Raw genomic sequence first — 21,131 nt, 5'->3', positions numbered from 1 at the left:
GGCCTTCCTATCAAGTGCACCCTCTGCAGAGGAAAGCAGCCCAGGAGAGGGTAGGAGCAAGGACAGTCTGTGACACCTTGGCCATGTGGGCCGGGAACAGGCAGCACAGGGGCAAGGCAGGGCTGTTTGGTGTCCAGCTATGTGCAAAGGTTCAGGCACAGGGCCACAGGGGTGTTTTCCACCCGCCTTGCACAGAGGCAACACAGGAACTGCAGTCCACCTCCCCAGCACAGACACTTTGGCACTAGCACCCTGAGGAGCGGCTCAGATCACTCTGGCCTACCCCTGCTCTCACCCAAATTCTAAGCAGCCTCCAGCCCTTCTGCTAAGCGTGCTTCCCACAGGTGGCTGTGGCTGGAGAAGGCTGCACCCCACTTAACCACCCTGCTGCTCTGAGACACATCCACCCATAGAGCATCAGCAAGAAAGGCAGAGGGATGTTCCCCATCCTGCTCTTTCTGGTCCCTTCTCTATCAGGCTCTCTTGGGCCACGGGTGCTGCTGCCCCCCACCCCTGCTGACACGGAGAGGCAAGGCAGCAGTGGGTTTATTTCAAAGTAGAACAAAGGTATCTTTTATTCTTTCTGGAGATGCAACATTCAGATTTGGCCCAAGCGTGCCTGTGCTCAGCCTGGCTCTGTGCACGTTTAGGCAGGGCATACTTACACAGGGAAAACCCACAGCGGGAGACAGAGCCTGGCTGAGCCTCCCCCCTGGTAGATAAACCCTGCTACCCAGCCAAACAGCATGATGGTGTGGTCCCTCACACAGAACATTGTGCTGAGCAGACAGGCTCTACCAAAAAATCTAAACCCACAAAAGGAACTTTCAGGCATTTCAAATCAACTTTTCCCCTAATTTTGCTGGGAAGGAGTTTTGGCTCAAAGCGAATCCGCTCCCAGGCTCCTCATCTCCCTTCCATCCAGGTGTTAAACCAGAGTTACAGTGCATCAAGGATGTTGTCGATCTTGGTGACCAGGTCCTGGCGCTTGTTGGAATGCATCTTCTCATTCTCAATGTACGTGTCCTTCTTGAGCTTCCCAGCCACCAGCCGCTCAGCCTCAACCGAGGACTTCAGCACCAGCTCCTTGACTTGGCCATCGAGCTTCTGAATCTCACTTACCTGACAGGAGTGAGAAACAGAAGGAATATTAGAGGAGATGAAAGACCACCCCTGAAATGAAGCTGGAATAGAAGAGATGATAAAGCCAGAGCAAAAGATGAAGTCAGTGCTAAGCGGGAACACCTCGAGTCCCCGAATTATTGCCTCCTCAGCCATCACCTCTCTTTGGCATTACCTTAAGAGGAACATCTCATGAATGGATAATTAAGCACTGCAGATAAAAGGGCTCGAAGGACCCAGGAGCCACACTGGCAGGAGACAGGTGTGACGACTGTTAAAGAGTGTTTAATAACAGATTTTAAAGGCTTCAAGCTAAATCACAACTATTACAGCTGGGAGCTCTGTCCCTACAGTTAGAATCGATGGTGAGAGAAGCAGGTCTAATGACAAAGCTACTCTTTGAGTTCGGAACAGATTTAGTAAGGTGGCTGTTGGCTGAATGGACCTTAGAGACCAGAGTGTCTCTCACTTGGGGTTAAGGGGCTGTTCCAGCTAAGTGTTGAAGTATAGCAGAGGGAGGACAGGATGGTGGGTGTGAGCACACTGTGCCCTGGCTTTCAACATGGTACAGCAAAATACCCCGAGGAGCATCACGTTACCAAAATTCTGTCAGCACCAAATCTACGTGTGCAAGAAAAGAGGAGATGAGGGGGAAGATTTTGGGTTGTCTGGTGTCAGCAGTGAAGTCAGAACTGATAATGTGTTGATAGGTCCCATTTTTGCCTAAGTGTCACTGCCACGAGCTCCCTGAGAAGCACTGGATTGAGTTACAGAAGCACTAATCTCTACTGGTGCAGCTGGGCCAAGGGCTGTTTAAGGAACAGCACCAGCAGCTCTTTACCAGCAGCACTTCCAGGGCTGCATAGTTAAGATTACTGCAAAATGACAAAAGTGATCTTCACAGCCCCTGGCAGGGATCAAGCCATTTTCAGAGGGGGGCAAAAAATAAATATACAGGCTGCAGAAACTAAACTCCAAATGAAAACTCGCCTAGAATACTTCACAGAGCCAAGAACAGGAGAGGTTAAAAAAGAATAAATTAGAATTTCTTACTTTATCACATAAGTCAGAGCCTTCTGTCTTCAGTTTAGACTGCAGAGAGGCTATTTCATTAGTCAGGGCCTTGTGCTCTGTCTCCAAAGCCTTTTTGCCACTGTTCAGGGTGGAGATGTCCCGTGACTGCTTGTATTTATTCACTGCTTCATCAAAGTGACGGTACAGCCCAAGTCTCTTGTTCACCAAAGTAAGCACTTGCTCTGTGATGCAGGCAACCTTCATCCTAGCTTCAGCAGCTGGATCCTGCAAGAGGACAGAAAGGGAGATCAAAGCAGCTGCATCTTTGATCTGCATCAGGCCACGCTTGCGGTCTGCCACAGAGCTGCCAGAGAAACCGTTCCCTTTGCAATTAAGCCAACTGACAGTAATTAGGTGAATGGTACAAGCACTGACTAGGACAAGCACCTTTCAGCACTCAGCCTTGCCCAACAAATCGCTTAACAGCCAGTTAAAGTATCGCAGGAGGATTGCAGGCATCCCTGCTTCTCAGGGTGGGATTCCTCTCCAGGTTAGTGTTGGCACACCAGTGCCAGCCCTGCAGGAGTATCGAGGCGCAGGTAGCACAAGATCAGGGCTCTATTTAAGCATTTGGTAAGATACTGAATCATCAGGAATATTCAGGGAGAATTACTGGTGTGAAACATCTCCAGCCATCAGCTGAGCAAGCTGCTGATGTTCCCACAGGACCCTTCGTCATACAGCACCTTAGTGATGGAGAAATCCAGCCTCACGTAGACGATCACGGTGAAGAACAAGATGTAAAAAGCTCCAACCACCAACAGAGGCTCCTGCAGCATCAAGATCTTGTTAAAGGTGTAATGAACCTAGAAGAGAGGTTTGAAAACACTGAGAAGTGACCCACGTTAATACAGGAGAGAAATCCTCTGCTTGGGCAGCAGTGGAACTGGCCATGCAGCCCAGCAGGGTGTCCTGGCTGTGCCACAACTGCTCAGGCAAACGAAGAGAGGCCACACTCACCACGATGTCCTGGATATGCTGCTCCACCAGGTTGCTCTTATGTGCCACAATAACTGGACGCCCAAAAGTGTCCAGGTAAGTGTAGTGGAGCTCATCTGAAGCACGATTGATTTCATAGGGGCTGTCCACGTGGATATTCCTGTGAAGAGCACCAGACAGTCCCCTATGACTCTACAGTGTTTGAGATGATGTAACCTGGGACTTGGCTGGCCAACCATGGCCTCCAGCACAAGGCCAATTATGCAGTTTAAACAAACTAAAAGAAAGCAAAGCTGTGTTCTAAAGCTGTGTTCTAAGGTCTGCTCTACGTGCAGAGTCATGGTTTTGTTTTACTGCCCTCAGGCCATCAGAGCAGGCTGGAGAACTGCCACCAACACAGCACTGTGTGCAGTAACAAGCCAGGAGCAATGACACTTACTTGGCACCTTCTGGCAGGACAATCTTGACAGTCAGAGAGTCCGTAACTTGCTCATCAAACACGTGGTCAACAAACCTCATTTTCAAGGCATACTGATCACCTAAGGGAGCACAGACCAGAGGGTGGTTACAATTCCCCAAAGAGCAAGAGGCAACCTTGAAGCTCAGCTCCCAACAGCAGCAAGAGCAGAATTCTGATGGATCCACTGTGCAGCAGAGGGCACTAGTTCACTCAAATGTATTTTAAAGAGATGTCTACAAACCCCCAAAGGAAGCACAGAAAAGAAGGTGGATTTGCATATTCTAGAAATAATAGCCAGCAACCGCTGTTGCTAAGGTGAGGCACACCATGGCTCTGACTTCCAGCAACCACCTTTCAACACAGAGGTGAAGGCTTCTTACTCCTTTCCCCAGAGCCACCCACCCAGGTTGTAGAGGTACTCGTAGCTTGGCAGGTTGTAGCCGATGATGTAATGGGTTTTCCATCCTCCGAAAAGCGGGAAGCGGGGACGGATCTCCATCTCCACAGAGTCATCCAGGACAAGGAGGTGGCTCGTGGAGATGTTCCCAATTTCATCTCTGTAATAGACGTCCTGAGCAGCAGCTGGGAGGATGGTCTGCAGGGAGAGGCAAGTCAGTGTGTGGTGGGGCTGGGAGCTGTTTCCAGTGAAATTGGCAGAACCAGTAATGGCTGTTGAGCACTACAAACCATCGCTGCCATGTGAGAGGTGAGACAGAACAGCCATTCAGCTGTACCAAGTGGTAAAATTGTGCTATTATAAGCACCAGCCACAGAAGTGGCTGCCAGCACTAAAATCACTTGGCCCTAAATGAACGTGCTTTTGCCAGCCCCGTTTCAAACATCCCAGCCAGCAAGGGATCTCATCCTGCCCACCAGGACAGCAACTCCCTTCTGGCTCAAGCCCACTAAACTTGCTGGCTTGAACTCGGAAAAACAAGGTTTCTGTCTGGCTCCACCACCTCAGAGAATTGTAACAATCACTCCTGGAGGCTTCAAGCAGCAAGAAGGGTTTGGGTTCTGATGAAAAAACACAATCCTGTTCACACCTGGCTACCAGAGGCACAGCTTTAACTCGAGTGCTCTCTGAGCAAGGAATGAAAGGGTGAGTTTCCAATTAATACTGTTTAATGTGATGAGGACATGACAGTGAAGGCAACTCTGGAAATTAAAGAGGGCAGGGACAGCATGAATGGCCCTTGCATGGTGAGAAATGGGAAGCAGAGCACAGGAATTAAGGGGTTCAGAGGGTCCCTGAGATCTGGAGGGATGGGTGTGTGGAGAAACACTACAGGCCCCAGGATGTGGATGTGCAGTTTGTTTGGCCAATGGCTGCAATAAAGCTTATAACCTCCTAATTCTACCTCCTAAAGCTAGCCCTATCTAGCATGACCCTTCTCTGAAAATACATCAGGGCTTTAATATTCCCTTATTACTTGCGTAAAGAAAAGGCAAAGGACAAATGTATTTCCCCTCTGGGGATGTAAGAAAAGGGGAAGCCACAAGTTATGCAAAATGTCAACCTTAAAAGACTTGACTGAAGAGATTCCACTGTCTGGCTGTCTCTGGTAGTCATATCTGGAGAAAGGCCCTTTTAGCACTGCTCCAGTGTGCTTTAAATCCACCGTCTCTTCAACCGCAATGTTGCCCCAGTGAGACACCTCGATGACTCTGGTCATACTGGTGATGGTCAGGAATGGGCTGTTGTTTTCATAGTGCACCTTCAGAGTGTCCTAACAAGGCAAAAGGAGAAACTGTTAGAGCTGAAGTAAGGAGAAACCTCTCCTGACCGTTTTGTGTCTCTGCATCCCACAGAGCAAACTCCTGACAGACTGCACAGAGGGGAAGCTGACTGCCAGGGAGGGTCTGAGCCACCACAACCCTGTTCACACTGGGTGCCTGGGGGGTACTTGTAGCACATCTGGCTGAGTTGTAACACTGAGGGGGCTAGAGATGAAGTTCCCCCCCTTTGACAGAACCATGCACACGCTGGCTTGGTTTGCTCTGTGGACACCAAGCTGTGGTCAGCAATCGTATCTGCACTAGGAGCACCCTGTTGGAGCATGTTCCCAGCCTGCATGCAGGCTAACTTGGGCCTGACCTGTGATTCTTAGGACAGCCTCTGCTTCTCAGCCTGTAGCCCCTGAGATGGGGCATGCTTGCAAGATGCTGTCTGCAGAGCCACAAGCTCTTTGCACAGACACCTACCTGGCTGTATGGAGGAATGTCCTTGAAGGGACCATATTCGATCATGTCTTCAGTGCGGGTAGGGTTGCCCAGCTTGGTGTAACTCTCCACGTTCCTAGAGGCCAGTTTGACCCGGGTTGTTTGGGTCTTGGTGAAGTATGGGGAGTAGAAATAATGATTTCCTTCAAAGACCACGAACTGCTTCTCACTTTGGGTGATGTGGGTGGGGTAGGGCTGCAGGACGTGCGTGAAAACCATTTCAACAGATACCCGGACCTTGGCTCCTGGAGCCAAAGGAGATGGCAGCTTCACAGAGAAGAATTTTCCACTGGAAGGGAGAACAGGTAAGTCATGTGAGATCTCTGGGGGAGGAATCTGATCCCAACACTGCAGCATCCCCTCTTGTGCACACAGCCAGCCCATGTATGGGGTGTGATGGGGGCCAATATTGTATTTCCTCCTCCAAGGTGTACAGATGTCTTGCCCCAGAGGCCCTGGGGAAGCAGGACAGGAGGCAGCATGGGGGAACTGTGTCCAGGCACAGTTACAGCATTTACACCCAGCTCCCATTTTGGGAAGGGAATGGTGATGCAGTCCCCTGCCTCGTTCTGCATTTGTAAAGCATCCTTCAGCAGGGGCTTTTCCATTCTTCTCCAGATCACAGGAATGGCCTGAATCAGAAGCAGCACATGCAAAAGCCCAGAAGATAAACCACAAACATCTTGAGCACCTGTTCCCACAAAGTCTGTTCGCTCTCAGCTTTTTGCCCACAGGATCTGAACCTAAAGAGCATCCAGGAAATGAGCATGGGTTTGGACTGAGAATTCACCACACCTGTCCAGATAGACTTCAAGTCATGCCTGGTAAGTCCAAGAAGCAGGATGACATAAAGCCTCCAGATGTGTAAGAAACCAGAGTCTACCCAAGTTAAATGCAGAGCTACAGTCCTCTTGAAACCCAGCAGCAATGTGGTTCCAACCTGCCTTACCAGCACCCTTTATCTCCCAGCACTCATGGCTCAGGAGGCACCTGCCCAGCCCAGCAGTGAATGTGCAGTATCCCAAGCTCAGCAGCACAGTGCCTCACACAAAAGACATCACCCTCTCTCTGCCTGCAGCAGGCAACAGCCCATTCTGGGCCACAGTATCCAGCTCACCAAGTACTCCCCATGCTGTGCATTAAGAGCAGTGCTCTGGGTTTAGAGCCACAGGGCACTTATCACTCTGTAATCACCACTGCCAATCACTTGAGGCCTCGAAAGGGAGCAGTGGGTAAGAGCATGACCATAGCTATAATGCTTCCCTTACATGACATCCCTTGATAAAGGAACAGGGCATTACTTAAGGCACTCAGTACAAGAGATTAAGCACAGCTGAGGCCCCTTGAAGGCAGATGAATTGCATTTAAGAGAGTCTCTGCCTTAAGGGCTCTCCCTTCATTAGCAGCCTTGGCTGGCTGTGAGAAGCAGGTAAGTGCTGCTTGTGCTGAAATCAGTGCAGAGATTGAAATCCATGTGTGTTATCTGTCACAGAAAGAGCCTCTGAAGGAAGTGGAATGACTTCTTGAGGGGACTCTGGGGCTGCAGAATTGGGTGTGGCTGCTTGTGTGAACTGTGCTCCCTGGCTCTGTTATATCCCAGGATGCAGCCAGAGTACAGAGTGGGTTTTTTCAGGAACAAAAGGCTCTAGTGTCTCTAGGTATGTGGGACTGGGTTAGCATTTCTGCTCCACTGTGAGGATGATGGTGGAACCCCCATGCATGACTCCAGGTACTGACCTAAGAGGTTGACACTCACCTTTTGCCCTTAACTTTAGTCTCTCTCACTTCCAAGGTGTTTTCCTCCTCTTCCTCACCCTTTACCTGTTCCAAAATACAGACTCATCAGTGTGCTGCCATTTAGAAGACTTTATGTGTCCAGGGCAAGCTCCAACCTACCTTTTAGGAGGATGGCCCCCCAAAAGTACAAGCTGAAAGGTAACTATTTAAAAAATAGCCCTTTTACAATGTTATTCACGAATACAAATTGCAGTGTGTGAGAACAGATACTAGAGATTTCTGATAAACCCCCTCAGTTCCCCTCTGCCTGGTTCCCAAGCCAGCAGTCGCTGTAACTTAGGCAAACGAAGAGTCCTGATCAATTGCATTTCATTTATCTTTTATAGGAAACAGTGAAAGTTCCCTGCGGCGGCTGGGAGCGGCCCACGGGAACCTGCCTCGGGCAGCAAGCGAGGAGGAGATGAGCGCACCTACTCCTGGGATTAGAATCTAATCCCGGGATTAGATGAGCAGGTACGACCTGAGGTGCCCAGGGTGCGAGCCCCGCTCCGCCCGAGGGGCCTCCGCCCAGCCCCGGCCCGTACCGGCCCGGCCGCTCCCCGCTTTGTTCCCCGTCGCGCTACCCCCCGGGGCCTTGTCACCCACACGGGAGCGCAGGAGGAGCGGGAAACCTCTCCCGGCCGCCACAGCCCGTGAGGGAAGCAGGAGGGCGGGGAACGGGCGGCAGCGGCCGGGGCCGCAGCGCTGCCGCAGGGCGGCGGGAGCCGGGCGCGCGGCGCTGTGCCGACGTGTCCCTGCGCGTCCCGGCCGGGCCCGGGCAGTGCCCGCGGGGGCGCCGCCGCTTTACCCACCCCCCCCGGCCCTTGCCCGAGGCCGCCGGCCCCGCTGCCCCTCGCGGGCCGCGCTCACCTGCACGCCCAGGTAGGCCAGGCGGGGCTCCAAGCCGGGCTCCAGCGCCAGCAGGAAGGCAGAGGCGGCCGCGCCGCCCGCCGCATTAGCCAGGCTGAGCTCGGCCGAGACCTTGGCCAGGTGGGTGCTGAGATCCACGGAGCGCCGCGCCTCCTCCAGCAGCAGGTCGGCGGCGGCCCCGGCGGCCGCCAGGCAGAGGAGCAGGCGGCACAGCAGTCCCGCCATGGCCGACACACCGCACGGGGAGGGCACAAGATGGCGGCGCCCGCGCTGTACGGGGAGGGCACAAGATGGCGGCGCCCAGTGCGGGAGGAGGGCCACGATGGCGGCGCCCAGTGGAGCTCGAGGTCCCCCGCGCTATAGGACGACGGCGCGAGTGCCTGAGGAGAAAGGCCGGGCCAGAGGCGCGGCCGCGGCGGGCCCAGCCCCTCCAGAGCCCTGCGGCTGGCTCTGGCCTCCCGCAGCCCCGGGCGGCCGCTTCCCTCTGCCGGCACTCCCACCTCCCGCCGCGGCGGGGCCTGCGGCCCTGCTGAGCTCCCGCGCCTTGAGGGCAGCCGAGGGCCAGAGAGGAGATGGCCGCGGTCGTAGCAGCAGCCCGGGAGGGACGGGACCTCCGCGTCCCATTAAACCCCCTCCCGGCCGCCGCATGAAGCGGATCTGCTCTCCCCAGAACCGGCTCTCGGCGCGGGGAGGTTTGCACAAGCAGGTGTTAGGCGGGCTCTGGAGCTCCCGCTGGAAGCCGCTGAATAACGCCGGGGTAGAGGGGCTGCGGGCAGCCGGGGAGCAGCAGTACCCCCCCACACACACACCCCGAGCCAGCCTGGGGAAGCGTTAGCGGCTCAGCTGGGGAAGGGGCGGTTGGGGTTCTGTTCCCAAGCGTCTGAAGCAGGCAGAGGTGAGGGGCAGTGCCCGCAGTGATGGCCCGAGCAGGGTGCACGCTGCCTGTGAGACAACAGGCTCGTCGTGTTTGCACAGCGCGAGCCCGGACTCGGCCTCCGTCTAAGAGCTTCAGTCGTGGAGATGATTCCTGAATTGGCCCGTGACTGCCCAGTATCGGAAGGGGATTTCCTAACAGCGAGGGGTTTGGATCTGGAGTCGAATAGCCCCTTGGCAAAGGCACAGTAAGATAGGATGTCTCCTGGGGCGCTGTGTTCAAAACAGTGTCACGGCTTGATTGGCCTTCCCTTCCCCTCCTCACCAACCCCCAGTTCCCATCATGGAACTATTCTTGGCAAATGACTTAAATTTCCCTTTGATTTATTTAGGCACCAGACCTGTGAATCTGGCAGCTGGCCCTGCCAGCACACCCTAGCAAAGCAAGCCAGTAGTTTCCTCTGTGTTTTGTGTGACAGTGGGGCTCTCTTCCAGCAGCACAGCAGGAGGTGGTCGTAGGGATGGGCATTCAGCTCCCCAGCCTGGTGCTTCCAGCTAGGAAAATGATCCAGGTCCTTCTGCTCTCCAGGAAAAGCATGTTTATCTTGGCCTTTTGTTCCAAAGAGCCAGGCTTTGGCGCCGGGGAGCTGGGTGGGCAGGTTCAGGGGGAAAATACTGGGAAACATGAAGGGCTGAGCAAAACAGCTGGCTCTGATCTAAGGCTGGGCAGTGGTGCTGTGTCTGGGGACTCCCTCCAGTTGTCTGGGTTGTTTTTGCTGTGGAAAGTTTCTCTGCTAGGAGTGGCTGTCACTGCCCTTCCTTCAACCCCAGCCTCCATGTTGCAGGGAATAAATGAACTCCAAGCTGTGTCTTTAATAAGGCACAGCTCCGGCCTTCATTTCCCCTCTCTCCCTCAGGGCAGTTTCTCCTGGCAAAGGGAGGGAAAGAAAGAAATGCACATTCCCCTTGTGTCTGGAGATAATTGGGCTTCAGTTGTTACATCCCGGGCCAAAGGTTGCTCTCTGGGGGGTTCAGCCCAGAGCCTGGATCTGAACTTGCTGGCAAATGCAAAAATTTCAACATCTGACCCATCCCAGACCCTGGCAAGCTCTGAATCAGGCTGTTATATGCTAACCCCGTGTTCGGATCCATTTCTAATTGCAACAATTGAGTCATGCCGAGCCTGTGCAGCGTCTGTTACAAGGCTTCAGCCCTACCATGTAGGCTAAATTTATCTTTGGGTTGAAAATCTGCTGCCTTTAAGCTTGCTTCAGGGATGCATTTGGCTCTGCAGGTCCCTCTGACTGCTGCCCCACGTGTAGTGTAGACCCTTAACCTCCCACTGAGTGGTGTCAGGCTGTTCCTTTGGGTATAGGTTTGGTTAACAGCTGGCTCTGGGAGAACAGAGGCCCTGGCTGGGTGCACTGGTCATGGTGGATGGGATAGCTCATGGTCCGTGTTCAAGCAGGGCGATGCTGCCTTTGCAGGTGAGGAGCTCTGTGGCACCCACTGCCTCCTAATTGTCCTAGGCTGTGGTGCCTGACTGTGCATCCAGCCTCCTCGGTCCAGTGCCAGTCCAGATTCACCTACTTTTCCATGTATTCAATCTTTCTTAATCCTCCTGTTATGAGGAGTGTCCCCCTCCAGCAGTAACTCTCTGGAGATCTGCAGGTCAGGAAGCAGCGTGAGAGGGGTGACCAGAGAGAGGTAACCAGACCCATTGCTGTCTGGGCACAGACTAGCATGTGGCCCCAGCTCCCAGTGATGTGCTGTGGAGAGAGCACGTCACCCTCAGAGACACCAAGCAGTGGGAGGGGAACAGCCACAATGGAGCCAGTGCCAGCCAAGCTGTCTGACAGGGCTGAGAGTTGAGAGTGGTCTAATAATGCCTCTGGCAGGATAAGCCACGGACAGGACTGCACCCCAGGAAAAAAAATACACTCTTCTGTTTTTACAGGGCTGATGCCAAACTCAGAGCTGTGTCATCTGTCAGAGCAATTTGTTCTCAAGAAGGAAAGGAGAAGTTGTTTTCCTGAAGGAGCGGGTTGGCTGTGACCACAGGAGCACACTGAAGGCTGCAGCAGCAGGGAACGGGGCTTATCCCGGTATGATCCTCATAGCAGCAGAGAGTTTGCACCAGGGATCTGCAGGGACTGTGGTATAATGTGTTGCATTCTGAGGAGCCCCAGTCAGGGGCAGGAGATATTAAACAGGGCTGTGCACGTGTAGCAGAAGCCATCCTGGCAACTCCTTATCAATAGAAATCTAACAGTGGTCCTGAAAATACCACCCCAAAACCCAGGCACGGGGCTGTCATGATGACTGAGGGGAAATAAACCCCTGTGCTCCAGATTTTATTGGAGTTTCACTATTTAATCCTGTCTGTGTGAAATCAAGGCAGCCTTCTGGCTTCCAGCAGGAGGCAAAGGACACCTCTCTGTATTCCATCCCCAGCCAGGTTTTGCAGTTCCCAGCGGTGACAGCCCTGGTCCAGCCTGGCTGAGTGATGGCAGAGTTTACTTAGCCTGGCGAAGGCCCTCGAAAAGCAGCTGGAAAGAAAAACAGAAGAAGTCTTCCAGTTTTGTTATTTTTACAACCTCATTTTTCAGCTAGTCAGCAGGACTCGTGCTGAGCCTCTGCCAAGCAAAACACACCGTGGTTTTTGCTTGGGGCTCGCCGGTGATTTCCATGGGAGCAGTGGGCCTGGAGGGGGGGGCTGTTTGGGGCTCAGCTCTGGTGCTTTGTTCAGCTACCCTGGAAACGTGTCCTGCCTTCATACAGAGACAGTGCTGGTGGGGCACTGTCTGCTCAGGGGCTGCTCCTTTTGGGTTTCTGGGACTGAAGTAGTAGTAGCCCCCCTTGGAATAGTCACCTTTCAAATAATTTCTTCCTGGATTAAAAAAAAACCCCATGTTTTCTTTCCCACATTAGACCACGAGACTCAGGGAAACTAATGGAGAAGATGGCACAGCAATTGCACAGAGCATCAGGAAGCACCCAGGAAAACCCACTGGAGGAAGATGGGAGAGTGTCTGTGAAGTGAGTCTTGTATGGGGGTGAAACCTCTGTGTTATGGGTATTGTTGCAGTAGGGGTGAGACCAAAATGCAGCAAGGAAGACACTTCTTTATTGTAAAGAGTATTTTTAACTCAGATTTTAAAGCTTACTAGAAACATAACTGAAATAGCCATGGATGGGCACTGGTGGGCTGCCAGTGACAGTAGAAATACCCTACGTGTGTGTGGTTAAAATGTAGAGCCTGAGCAAGAAACGGGTGTGTTGCCCACTTTGAGGAGACCTCCTTCAGCTCGGGTGAGCCTGGGTTTTGCCAGAGGACCTGAGTGTTTTGGGTAGAGGGGACAGTGCAGGTTGGGCTGCAGCACACCTAGGCTGTGCTCAGGGCTGCTGCTCCCACACTGCCCAGCACAGGCAGGACCTGGCAGCAGCAGCCCTGAAGCGGCCTGTCCAGGCCGTGCTGCGGTGTGGAAATGCCTCTGGCAGATCGGCCCTGGCAAGGCCATGGTTTGAGAAGACAGATGCTGCTTTTCACAGGGAACCCGGGGGACACAGAAGCTGCTCCAGACGAGGAGCTGGGGGTCCTGCCTATGGGCAGAGAGGGGGGATGCTGGCTCCTGGGGTAGCGGCTGAACCGCACCTCGCGCTGCCGGCTGGCAGCTGGGGCCGGGTCACGCCTCTGCGAGCCTATTGTTGGCTCCAACCTCCCAGGGCCGGCGCCGGAGGCAACAGCACCCGTTTTGGGCACAAAGACGGGGGGGCCCAGCGCGGTGAGAGGGCACCCAGCCGCAACCCGAGTGCTGCAGGGTAGGAGCACCCATGCGGTGGGAGCCAGGCTGCCTGGCGAGGCCGAGGCGCGCTGGGCTGCGGGCCGGAGCTGGTTCCGGGCTCTGCCTGCGGGGCGGCACAAGGCGCCTTGCCGGCCCGCACCGCCCGGTGCTCCCCACTCCCCGCCCGCGGTGTCCCCGCCTGCTCGCAGCCGCCGCCAGGGGGCGCCCAGGCGCCCCGCAGCCGTTGGCGGGGGCGGTGCCGGCGCGGTGGCGTAGCGCCGCCCCTTGGCGAGCAGCGTGCGCTACGCGGGTGGCGTACGGGCTGCCCGGCGCTGCGGGGAAGCCCTGCCCGGGGGCGGCCGCGCTGCCGCTGCCGGCCCAACCGCCCCGTGCGCTGCAGCTCTCACGTTAGTGATGTGAGGGAATGAAAGGCAGGGCCCAGCTCCCCCACCGCAGGCTCCTGGCGGGAACCCCCGGTGAGGCTGCATCCTCTGGCTGTGATGGGCCAGTGTCACCCGCAGCGGTGGGGGTAACGGGGCAGCTTACGGGCAGCCACTGCGTCGTCCTGGTGACATGGCAGTCCTGTCAGTCTGCCAGGCTCTGGGGTGTTCGCTGCCTCTCCTGGGGTTGCTGCAGGATGTGACGTTTGTCCCTGGGCTGAAGGACGGGGAGAGGTGGCCCAACATCTCCCCCAGGTGAGAGGAAGGCTGTGCGGTGAAGCAGTGCCCGGGTCTGTGGGACCGTGGTGCACTTGATGCTCTCTGATAAGCAGTAGTGTGTTTTTCCTTCTGACCCTCAAGGTCCTGCAAATGCAGTGCCAGGACCCGCTGCAGAACATCCCAGGGCTGCTTATCTGCTCTTCCGTGTCAGTGGAGCCCAGCAAGGAGTGGTCCCTGGCCACTCACACAGTAACTGAGCTCCCATCTCTGCATGGAAACCTCTCTGCATCCATCCTCTTTCTCGGCTTGTTTTTGGAAAGCGCTTGCTGGTGTATTTACCTTGCAAGCCCATTTGCCCTGTAGACTCTAAACCTGGATTGTGGAACCTCGGTTTGCCTATCTGCCACGGACAGTGGGAAGTTGAAGATCCCGCTAACAGCAGCAAGGGGGTGTAATTTATAGAGTGGCAGCTCCTGCTGTGCCTTCTGCTTCCTCCAGGAGCCTGATGTTTGTGCTGTGCTTGCTCTGAGGTAATGCAGATTTCTCACCACATTGCTAAACTTTGGAATTCGCCAGTGGGGACTTCCCAGGATGATGCTCTTCAAAATATCAGCTGGGATTTACATTTCTGCTGCAAAGGCAGCCCCTGTGCCCCTGCCAGGGTCAATTGAAACCTCTGACCCAAGCCTGGCAGTTCATGAATCTCATGTCCTGGTGGTCCACCCGCAGTGTTCCCCCCTTCCCCAGAGACCATCACATTGTGCCCTGCCACATAACTGTTGGCGATTCCTTCCCAGTGTAGGCTGCTTGATGTGTGACCCAGAAAGGAGGAGCATTAACCCTCTGTGAACAGCACTGGTCTGCAGCAGTGAATGCAGTCACTCCTTTCTGATGAGAAAATCACTGATGATAGAGGAAAAAAAATAAAGAAACTTGAGAATAAAAGATCATTCCCTCTCACTAATTTCTTTGCTGGGGGGATCTCAGGCTCCTCACACACAGCTCTCCTATCTGCCTGCTAAGAAATGCCTGATATGGTGTTTGCACTGTTTTTCCCTGAGTCCAGGTGTCGCTCAGTAACTGATCCACTCCAACAGAAAGGATGGCAGGCGGTGCAGCCCCACAGGCATCACCCAGAAAGCCGGCTCCGAAGCAGCCTTGGCCTCTGCCCTGTACTCCAGGAGGCCAGCCCTGTCTCTGAAGTTGGGGTAGCCCTGGTGTCTGAAGCAATTGTCAGAGGGCAGGAGTGCAAACTGGGCAAAGCAGATGTTCCTAAGGCTGGCAGTGTGCTCGTGGAGATGGGATAATGCATCTTTTGTAGCCTGATTGCTCTCGGGTTGGCTGAGGACTTCACCAAAGGAGAGAAGCACAGAGAGATCCTGTTCATATACACAACAAAGTAAGAGGTGCCATTTTCTATGTGCCAAAAAAACTCAGGTAAGGCTATAGAACCAGCCCCAAGCACTCAAACAGCATATTGGAGCTTTAACACCCACCTAGAAGCATTTCAGTTTTAGGTGATTGAGCTTTGCAGGGCATACCTTCAATTTGGCAGCCCAGGGATTTGCAAACAGTGACTCATAACTCCCTGGGGTCAAAAATGCAGCTGCTGAAGCACGAGGCATTGAAAAGTGTTGTCCAAGATAAAAGCAGAGCAAACCTCGCTGCCCACACACCCTTATCCTTCAAGGCTGAGTATCTTTGTCACCCTCTTGGAAAACAGGGGCTCAGAATTACACAGGCTTCTTGTGGTTGCCATTGATACGGAATTTACTTCTTTTACAGCAGACAAGAGGGGATTGCGAAAATCTGTGAGCTGCAGGAGTGGAGGCAGATAGATCTGAAGCCAATGTGCAGCACCCTGTGCTTGCAGGAGGGTGGCTGGCTTCTGAGGAGGGAGTTACACTGCAGGACTTGTGTAGTGTCCTTCTCAGGGAAGGTCCCAGAGGAGCTCCCTGGGCCTCTGCAGACAGCCACTTTGCATCGGGGCTGGACCTGCAGATCCCAGAGCGCGTGCAGGCAGCCAGCGTGGCTGCTGCCCACAGAGTGCCGTCTTTGGGACACCTTTGGGCACTGACTCACTAAGGAAGAAGCGACATGCGAGTCACCTGTCCCGTACAGTGTCCCGCTCACGTGGTCACGCGGCACCAGGCTCCCGTCCCGTGACACCACCTGGGTACAACAGCAGCATGACACGGCCACCTTTGCCACAAAACCGCCTGGCTGCAGAGCTGGCGGGGCAGGTCCACCCCATCGCAGAATGCCCTGTGCGGAGTGGTGGCATGCAGCCTGCGGGTCATGCAGAGTACTCCAGGGCCTGTCCTGCCCATCCCCATGGCTCCAAACCCACTAGAGTCATGAGCTGGGAGGTCTCTGGGGCACCAGACCTTCACTGTGAAGACTTTGGAGCGTGGTAAGTAACATCTGGCAGAGCCTGCCGTGTTGGTGATGCGCTGCTCTAGCAAAACCTTGATTCCTGAAGAAAGGCTGGTTCTGCAGAGGCCCATGCCATTCTGTGCTGGCTGTGTGCACCTCTCTCTGTACCTATTTTTATACCGTTCCTATGGTTTAAAAAGCCTTTCAGAAATGTCCGTGTTTAGAGGGACCCAGATCTGACAAAGTAACTGACTCACCCTGACCTCAGGGAAGTTACTTCACTCCCTGGATCATCTTCTCCACTTGAGTACTGGGAACAGTCATATGCAAGTTACCCAGCATACCTCCAACGCAGCTGTAAAAAATTAATTAGTTGGTATTTAGCACCAGCTGTAAAAGTGGGAAGGTGTTGGTGTTGTTGGAGAACCTCTGTAGCTGGGCAGGCCAGCTGGGAGACCTGCAGAGGATGCAGGTGACCGTCAATCACTGTTTGTGTGACAGCCTCTTGGGATTACAGCCATAAATAGGATGTAGACACCTGAGCCCAAGGTCTAGACCATTGAAATACCCACCCCCCTTTACCCTGTGACAAACTTCCCATGGACTTTGGCTTTCACCAATCCAGGGTCCAGCTAACTATGGTGGTGCCAAATGGGTACGCACAAAGCTGCATGGTGCCCATCTTATACCATGGCCCAGCAGCACAGGGTTGTTTGTCTGTGCCTGTCTTGCCAGGGCCCGTGTAGGCACTTGCAGAAGGGGATGTCCTCTGTGCTCAGCATGTTGTCAATAGCCTCTGCAGGAGGCTGACTCAAAGGCCTCTGCAGGGGAGAGGTTTGGACCTTCACATCTCGGGGAGTGAGCTGGCATCTAAGGGAGGGTGCCAGCATAGCCACCTCCCAGTATCAGAGGGATCACAACTCTCCAGTGGTTTTGTGGCTCTTGCTCTTAAGCAGGGGGAAGCTGTCAGGCAAGTCCAGAGCCCTTTCTTCTATGTGCTCGTGTCCCTGGTACCTGGTGTGAGGGGATGTGGCAGAAGCAGGCCCTGCAGCACTGCAGGTTGACCCCCACCCACTGTGGCTTCAAAGGCTGCAAATGCAGGTGCTTTATCAGTGCTTTGGGGTTTTTTTTTTAAGATGTCCAACCTCCAGCAATTGCATTTTATCAGTGGTACAGATGCTGGTAATCCCCTGTGCTGTATGCAGTGTCCTCTGCACCTCAGCAGCCGCTCGGATCGGAGATGCACCATGAGAAAACACGATTGCAGCTGCTTCCTATGATTGGTATCTGGTCATCAGGCCTTGTCCAGAGCTGGCTTTCTGCTTTCATGTGTTGCTGCTGTATGATTTAGAAATCAGCTGAGGATTGCAAAGGTGAAAGTATTAGTAGATTACTGGAGCAGTATTTGTACTGCAGGCAGGGATTAGAGGGAAGAGGCTGTGGCTGTACTCCTTGCCAGTGGAAATGCGTACGTGGTCACGCCACAGCAGGAGACTTCTAATGAGCACAATGCCAGCAGAAGCAGGGTGAGCCTGCTGTAGGCAAGAAAAATCAAAGGGTGACAAATGCAAGATGTTGTGTGTTTACTGCATTTTAGTTCCCCTTTTTTATTTTAGTAAGTTAGATCATTGTAATTATAATTTGAGGAAGCTGGTCTGGGAAGCCAAAAGCGACAAGAGGAAAGCGTTGCACAGCTAGTTGGGAGAGGATGGCTTTATGTAGTGATCTCCAGACAGTTTTCACTGAGTAGTACAGCCATGGTGGGCTGGCACTACATCTTTCTGGGCACAGAGGGGATGGAGCCTCCCAGGGCTGTGCCCAGCGATGAAGAGGAGGGGCTGCAGGACTCTGAAGACCTGAGATACACCTGGTAAGCATCAGAGCAATGAGCAGGCTCTCCCCAAACTTTTAATATCACAGATGGACAGAGTGGCTGTAGATACCTGGGAAAAGGGTGAATGTGTGAGGTGCTGTGGGGAATGTCAGGCCTTCATAGCTCATGTTGAGGATCTGTAGATACTACAGCTCAGGCAGTGTGCTCCCTGGACCTCTCTGCAGTCCCTCCCAAACTCAGAAACCACCAGATGTTTTGTATCCCTGCTCTTTCTGATCACCATGCCATTTTATGGAGAAAGGGAGGTTCCCTTTTGATCCAAAGACAAAAGCGAAGAGACAGTGTAAGACACATCGTGTTTTATTGTCTCTAATTGGATCAGGAAGATCAGTAAATAGAGATTAGATGTCACAAAGGGAAGAAAATCAAAGCTGGAGACATTCTTACTTCCTGGTTTAGAGGGGTGAAGGCATTAAGTAGGCTGAGGTTTCTGCACTGGTAAATGTCTTAAGACCTGTCACTAACTTTAGGGACCTGCTCACCTGCGTGAAGGTCCCTCCAAGGCAGAGAATGGATTTCTTGGGAGAGTGTTAGTGACTGGGAACGACTGGCATGGGGTTTCAAACTGACCCATTTTTACGGGTTTTCGTCAGGTTTTGATATTATCAAGTAAATGTTCAAGTGAGGAATAAAGTTTTCCTCACAGGCTACTGAAACGAAGGGCACTGGGCTGCTCACTGCACCACACCCAGTGTTTATTGGGGTGGGGAGGTGTGTGTGGGGGTGTGTGTGTTGTGTCTGTACAGCTGGACACACAGAAACACAAGAGCCACCGCTCAACAATTCCATCTGTCCTTCTACTCTCATTCTGCTACTGTGAATGTACCTCTCGTCGGTGCCAAAAGAAGGGTGTCCAGCCTGGATGGCAAGGACCTCTCTGCTGAAGTTGGTCCTCCCAGGTGCCAGGATACAAATGTTCTCCAGGGCAGGAAGGATCTTGCCTGGTCAGCTTAAGAGAATTCCCACAGAGGATCAGAAACTCGTCACGAACAACTATGGTGTGACACAGCTGTTGGTCATGCCAGGAAAGCTACCAAGTGACCCGGGAAGCTGGAGAGAGGTTATCCTCTGTGTAAGAAAGGTATGTGCTCAGTGGTGCCAGGATCGCTCGGCGGTGGAGGAGGAAGGAGGAAGTTTCTCCCACAGGTCTGGGTTGTTTTTCTTGTTGTGTATATAAAGAAGGAGAAAAGGCAACTTTTAGGAAAAGAGAGTTGAGGAGCACTCTGTAACTCACCATTGATGTCTGCTCTTAACAGCACAGCAAGTGTGTCTCCTGTTAAAGGAAATGGCCTGGGGAAGGAAGCACTCTGTTCTGCCAGCTGCTGATGGGCCCAGGGCCCACAGTCCTGGGGCTGACCTGAGAGGATACTTTTCTCCCCACCCAAAGAAATCACATGTGTTCAGGAGGGTTTTCTCCATTATTTCACTAATTAAAGCTTTTCCTCTTTTGTCCAGTCAGTGTTTTAACTGGTACCAGGTTCTTCTGCATCTCTTTGCATCTAACGGGGCACCTTAAAAGTCGAAGGCTCTCCCCTCTTGAGAGATGGACTGGTAACAATGATAGTCCTGCAGAAATGAAGGCACAAAACTGTAAATGAACTTTCCAGCATTACAGGAGGAGAGCTCAGCTGCCCTGGCTCCTGTTTGCCCACTCTTAGTCTGCATTTCCACAACTTAAAGCAGCCCAAGGACCAGGAGGATGTGTCCTGCCTCACCCACTCCTTCCCTCACATGAGGCCAGCTGAGCACACTAAGCTGGCACACAAGTATCCCTGCTGCCTTCCTTGCTAGCTATCAGCAGATGTAGTGCTGAAGTGGCTCAGGGCAGGGTCAGTTGAGAGCTGGCACTGGTGTACAGGAGGGAGAGCGTGTTAAGTGAGTACCTGAAGTTGGCTTGGGCTGGGCTGCTCTTTGGAGAGGAGGCGGTTCCCACTGCAGGCAGCAGAGACACCCAATCAGGCTCTAAAAATGGGCTTTTTCTAAAGTAGAGCACTGTAAGGACCCCCTGTGTGCTCTGTGACAGATATTCCTCAGAAGGGATTCAGCCCGGGCCCAAGAGGTGACAATGACATTAACAGCACGCTGGCTGTGCTGCCTTTACACCACTGATCTCAAACCACTTTGTGAGCGTTAATGAACCAAACCTTGCAGCACCTTTCCCAGGTAAGCCTTCTGTTTCCAGGTGACACACAGGGGAACTGTCACCCTCCAGGAGAGGCAGGCCATTTGCCTAATTGGATGTGGCAGGTTTGTCTGGGGATGAAAGGAAGAGCAAAGGTCTCCCCACAGCCCGTTCTGCAGTCTCTGCACATCAGTCCCTGTCTCTCACAGAGCTGGAAGCAGTCTGCTGCGCGCGGCTCAGAAGTGATTCTCTTTTTAATGTAGCTATAAGTAGTGTTGGGCCTTTTATCTCTTTAATTAGCTCTAGAAATCCTTTTTTCCTCTCCTTGGTTGCTTTCCGGAGTTCGCCGGCGAACTAAACCCACAGTGAACATGTGACCCGATGGACAGAAGACAGCATTCAAGGAACTGCTGACTAATAAAAGGAACGTCCTGCCAAGATGCACAGCAGAAAACATGGATTTCTCTGGTGCCACCAGGGAGGTGGTTGTCCCATGGCTGAGGGTGCTGGGAATCCTACGTACTCCTGTTCTTGCCTGCGGTGTTGGTCTTGGGACTGGTCACTGCCTGATCCACCAGCCCAGGTCTGCCTGTCCTATCTTTTCTTCCCCTGACAAACACTCTGGGTGCTACCTCACCCCAGATCACAGCTGCAAATGGAAAGATCTCTAAGAACAGATCTGTGCCCTGGTGTCCCTGGCCTCTATTTGTGGAAGCACGGAGCAGGAAGACACCTCCGGCTGCCGCTGCCTCTCCTCGAGCCGCTGCCCAAGGACCGCAGCTGCGGGCAGACAGCAGCTCCGGCGCGACTGGGGCGGGGGCGCGGAGCAGGCGGGCTCCTTCCCTCCCACACCCCCGTGCGTGTAACAGTTCGAGGGGCCCAGCAAGCCGCCTCTGCACCCCCGGCGCCAGCTGGGGGCCGCTGAGTCCCACGCCTGGGGCGGGGCGCTGCCTCGTCG

At 53.6% G+C, this 21,131-nt stretch overlaps 1 protein-coding gene across 1 annotated transcript; it reads right to left on the bottom strand.

Annotated features, from left to right (window-relative positions):
* Positions 1-545: 545 nt before the first annotated feature.
* On the bottom strand, positions 546-8,710 carry RPN1 (ribophorin I). Its single transcript, XM_084269467.1, has 10 exons — positions 8,465-8,710; positions 7,575-7,639; positions 5,801-6,107; positions 5,116-5,325; positions 3,998-4,190; positions 3,575-3,674; positions 3,157-3,295; positions 2,883-3,002; positions 2,176-2,421; positions 546-1,122 (listed from the first exon to the last, which is right to left on the bottom strand). Exons 1-10 carry the CDS (start codon positions 8,687-8,689, stop codon positions 940-942), a joined length of 1,788 nt encoding a protein of 595 aa, XP_084125593.1. The 5' UTR covers positions 8,690-8,710; the 3' UTR covers positions 546-939.
* Between the last annotated feature and the right edge of the window lie 12,421 nt (positions 8,711-21,131).

Source organism: Gallinula chloropus (assembly GCF_964237585.1).
Source record: "Gallinula chloropus genome assembly, chromosome: 12".
Lineage (NCBI taxonomy): Eukaryota > Metazoa > Chordata > Aves > Gruiformes > Rallidae > Gallinula > Gallinula chloropus.
Note: the sequence above shows the minus strand (reverse complement) of the source record. Positions and strands in the feature narration are given on the sequence as shown.